General features: G+C 66.4%; 2 protein-coding genes across 2 annotated transcripts in view; both read left to right on the top strand.

The window, feature by feature from the left end:
- The window catches only part of ABCF2 (ATP-binding cassette, sub-family F (GCN20), member 2), an 11,804-nt gene extending 10,091 nt beyond the window's left edge, over positions 1-1,713 (top strand). Inside the window, exons 12-15 of the mRNA XM_012733890.1 lie at positions 122-184; positions 272-400; positions 881-1,084; positions 1,488-1,713. Of these exons, the coding sequence (XP_012589344.1) occupies positions 122-184; positions 272-400; positions 881-1,084; positions 1,488-1,625 (534 nt within the window). The 3' untranslated portion in view covers positions 1,626-1,713. The remainder of the gene's footprint in view (positions 1-121; positions 185-271; positions 401-880; positions 1,085-1,487) is intronic.
- A 1,660-nt stretch (positions 1,714-3,373) lies between these two features.
- The window catches only part of LOC105854494 (late histone H2B.L4-like), a 1,835-nt gene continuing 875 nt past the window's right edge, over positions 3,374-4,333 (top strand). The window contains exon 1 of the mRNA XM_012733892.1: positions 3,374-3,502. Within this exon, the coding sequence (XP_012589346.1) occupies positions 3,374-3,502 (129 nt within the window). The remainder of the gene's footprint in view (positions 3,503-4,333) is intronic.

The raw sequence follows: 4,333 nt of genomic DNA, 5'->3' as shown, positions 1-4,333 counted from the left end.
GCCTGCCAGGGCAGTCTGGGGGCGGTGCCGTCCGGTCAGAGCGGCGCCCCCGCCCACCCTGACCGGGTCTGTCCACGCTGCCGCCCGCTTGCCCGTCCACTGCCGACTCTGCGCTTTCCAGCTACTGCCCACAGACGGGATGATCCGGAAACACTCTCATGTCAAGATAGGCCGTTACCATCAGGTAGAGGCCGGGGAGGCGTGCCCGGGGCATGGGGCAGGGGCCTGGGCTGCAGCGGGGACCCCAGTCAACACCCTGCTCGTCCTGTAGCACCTACAAGAGCAGCTGGACCTGGACCTCTCGCCCCTGGAGTACATGATGAAGTGCTACCCAGAGATCAAGGAGAAGGAGGAGATGAGGAAGATCATCGGCCGGTACGGTCTCACTGGGAAGCAGCAGGTCAGTACCGGGGGCCGTGGGGAAGCAGCCGGGTCAGGGGGCATCCCCCCACCCAGGCCGGAAGCGGTCCCTGAGTGCCCTCCCTCTGCCTGCTGATGGCCTGACCTCGAGGGAAGGGTAGGGGTGGCGCCCATGGGGCCTGCCCGCACCCCACCAGCAGATGAGCTGTAGAGCCTGAGAGTGAAGCAACTGGAGACCTAGAAATCAAATCCTAGATTCAGGTCTAGGCCAGGCCCTCCCAGATGATTCGACCTGCGCGCCGAGAGCGAGAGGCGGCAGTGACCGGGCCGCAGCCCTCCTGTGCCCCTGCAGGCCTGGGAGGCCGTCGGCTCCGCACCCATCTTGCTGGGTGGTCTTGGGTCTTTCTGAGCCCCTCTGTTTGTAAGATGGGGTGACGCTAGTGGAGGATCCGTGGAGAAAACGGAGAAGGGGCGTCGTGAAGATAATGGCACGTGACAGAAGTGTCCCGGTTCCGCTCAGGTGAGCCCCATCCGGAACCTGTCTGATGGGCAGAAGTGCCGCGTGTGTCTGGCCTGGCTGGCCTGGCAGAACCCTCACATGCTCTTCCTGGATGAGCCCACCAATCACCTGGACATTGAGACCATCGATGCCCTGGCAGATGCCATCAACGAGTTTGAGGGTGGCATGATGCTGGTCAGCCACGACTTCCGGCTCATCCAGCAGGTGAGGCCTGGCTGGGGGTGCAGAGCATCGGGCTCGAGGCAGGTGGGGTAGGGTCACGGCACGTGGGGTGTGGAGAAGCGCTGAGGGCACAGAGGGGTGCTTCAGCCCCAGGCGGCCTGGCTCTGAGGAGCGTTTAGGTTGGACGGAGGGCTGAGCCGTCCTGGGGGAGAGCGCTGCTGTCCCTCTGAAGCCCTGGGGAGGTGGCCAGGAGCAGGACCTCTGGACACACCAGGCCTCTGGGGAGCCGGGAGTCAGGATGGTGCCGCAGGCTTGGAAGGCCCCCTGCGGCCAGCTGCAGCCCCCCGCAGGGAGACCTGAGCCGGATACGCGGGGCCGCCCCCGAGAACGCCAGAAGGTGGGGTGCCGGCCAGGATGGTCGCTGACGTCAGCAGTTGCTTTCTAGGTGGCGCAGGAAATCTGGGTCTGTGAGAAGCAGACAATCACCAAGTGGCCTGGAGACATCTTGGCCTACAAGGAGCACCTCAAGTCCAAGCTGGTGGGCGAAGAGCCCCAGCTCGCCAGGAGGACCCACAACGTGTGAGCCCTGGCCGGGCCGGCCCCAGGGCCGCACCCCTGCATCGCTGCGCGGCCGCGCCCCGGCCTCTCCCCGCCCCCCCGCCTTAGCTGCACTCTGTGATCTTATCTGCAACTGGACAGTACCTGTCCGTCTCCTTCCTTCCAGTTCTCTTGTCCACGTCTGGACACAGCCGGCTGTCCCCGCCGGCCCTTGCCGGTTACCTGACCCTGCTGTGGTCGGCCCGAGGCACCGCGGGGTCCGCTCGCCGGGCCCTGGGTTTGACCTGCGAAGGAGCGCGGGGTCCTCATCTCTCCGGGTTTGGTGATGTTGGGGGAATACCCCAGCCCACTGCCCCCATTCCTCTGCTTCTGGTTTGGAGCTCTGGACCGGGCGAGTCCTGGGCGGTTTTTAAATAATTATTTAACAGTGTAACTTTTAGACCTGCGTGACATCCACAAAGCGCCCAATAAAGAAAGAAGCAGCCATGGTCCCCACCCTCCTTCTCGTCTCTGCCCCCTTACGCCCCTCCCAGTAATGCCAATCTCACGTCCCGTCCCATCAGCTGGGGCGGGGGTGGGGGGGTGGAGTGGACCGGGACGGGGGCCGGGGGCACCTCCTGCTGTCGTCGCGCCTTTCCCCACGCGTGTGGCTCAGACCCTGAGGTGCGTTCTTTGTGCTGAAGGGGGGCCCAGAGCAAGATGGCCCCCGTCAGTCTGCCCTGAGTAGGAGCCCTGGGCCCACAGGCAGGGGAGCAGGGTGGGCTGGTCAGCAGAGGCCAGGCTAGGTGGCCCCCGTATGGTGGGGTCTGCAGCAAAGTGGACCTCGGGGACTGAGAGATGGGGGCTTAGAACCTGCAGGAATGAGGGGAGCGGCTAGTCAGCTTGTCTACCCAAAAGCTAACCTCAACGACTTTAAGGTGCTTTACAAATTCCCCACGTAGCATTTCTCCTAGTGTTGCAAATTATCAGTGCCCCACTGAGGGTTAAGAATTGACCTCCAGGTCAATTCATTCCAGATGGGGCTGACCCCGGGAACTGAGTGGAGTAGTTTAGTGGGGCTCCAGCCCCAGGCGCAGCCAGGTGAGCCCGCTCCAGCCGCCGCCCTCCACCTGATGGGGCTGCCTCTGCCCGCTGGTTCCTGTCACCCGCGGGGAGCCTGAGGCAGGCACGGGGCTGCAACCTGGTTCTCCATAACAACCTCCTCCTGCTCTCCTGCCCCGGGCAGCCCACGCCCCCCACCCATCTGCTCCCAGGACAGCACCCAGGACCAGGGCTCCTGCAAGGCTGCCCCACCAGGCCACGCCTCGGCCAGGCCCCCGCCCTGCAGGAGCTGCTGCCAGGGCACCTCTCCACCACGGTGCCGTGTTACTGAGACCAGCTTCAACCCCCGTTTACCCCAAGGAGCCCTCTCTAGCTCCCTGAATTTCTTCCCCACGGATGTCCTCCCTCTGAGGGCGGGGTGTGGAGCCAGGGTCTCCCCTGCGTTGTAGGGCTAGCATGGGGGGCTGCCCTGTGTTTCTTTTGACCCCTGGCACCAAGCTGGGTGGCCCCGGAGGGTGCCCAGTGGCTGTAGGGCTGCCGGCCAGGCGTGAACTCACACAAGAGTGCAAATACACGGGGGAGGGGCGGCTGAGGACCACCTGGGGCTCGTTCTGCAGGGTCGGGCCAGCCCCTCCCCTCCACCGCCTCCCCGCAGGTGCAGGCCCTTGGCCCACCTGGCAGCACTTGGCTTCATAAAAGTTGCCCTGGCGCGGGCAGCAGCAGCCGAGGAGGATGAGCACGGAGCAGGCACAGTCGCGTCCCGGGGGCCGGCGGGGCCGCGCTGCCGGGGACAAGAAGTCCAAGAAGCGCAGCCGGCGCAGAGAGACGTACTCCGCGTACATCTACAAGGTGCTGAAGCAGGTGAGGCGGGTGGCGGCCACGTGCGCCCACGGAGCCCGAAAGGGCAGGTGCTCCTTGGTCCGGGCCCCGAGGGGCAGCCTCAGGCATGGCCCGTCCCTCTCGGGGGTCACGAGAGCTCTCAGAGGTCCTGCCCCCCGGACCTTGTGCTGTGCAGAGGTTGGGACATGACGGGGAGCGGGAGGGGCCCAGAAGGGGCAGCCCTGGGCTGGGGGCGCGGGCACAAGCGGGCTGGGCGGGCCGTGGGCGGGAGGGCCCTGTGCACGGGGTCTCCCCACGCGCCACTCGCCTGGGGGCTGGGGGTGACCTACCTTCTGGAAGAGAAACCCGAGGACCCCCAGCCCCGCGGCTACCGAGTCACGTGACCTGAGGCGACAGAGGGTGGCCGGGGTGAGCCGCACACGCTTCCCGCCGCGCCCCCGGGGCCCCGCTGCTAAACTCAGGATGCTGACAAGTCCGGGGCCGGAGGCGACCTGGCCTTGAGCCGCTGCGTTGCACAGCCCAGTGGGGACGAGCGGGCCAGCTGCTGCTGCCGACCTGGGCCTCAGCCTGCCCACACGCCCTGCCCACCTGAGGTCCCAGAGGCGAGCCGACCTCCAGTCAGCCCAGCGGCAGGGGGGCCGAGGCCTGTAGCGGAGGTCTGGCCAGCATGCCAGGCGGGGACGGGTCGTAGCCCTGCACTCGGCCGAACCTGACTCGGACGTGAGGGGGCTAGACAGGGGGGCCCCTGCTGCCCCCACCTTGCAGAGAGCAGGCTGAGAGGCGGGGGAGGGCTCAGACCTGCCAGCCCCTTGGCACTTCCTGCCTTCAGCAACAGGGCAGCAGGAGTGAGGA

This window comes from Condylura cristata, unplaced genomic scaffold (genome assembly GCF_000260355.1).
Source record: "Condylura cristata isolate star-nosed mole 26May11 unplaced genomic scaffold, ConCri1.0 scaffold00042, whole genome shotgun sequence".
NCBI lineage: Eukaryota > Metazoa > Chordata > Mammalia > Eulipotyphla > Talpidae > Condylura > Condylura cristata.
This window is presented reverse-complemented; position numbering and strand designations above follow the sequence as displayed.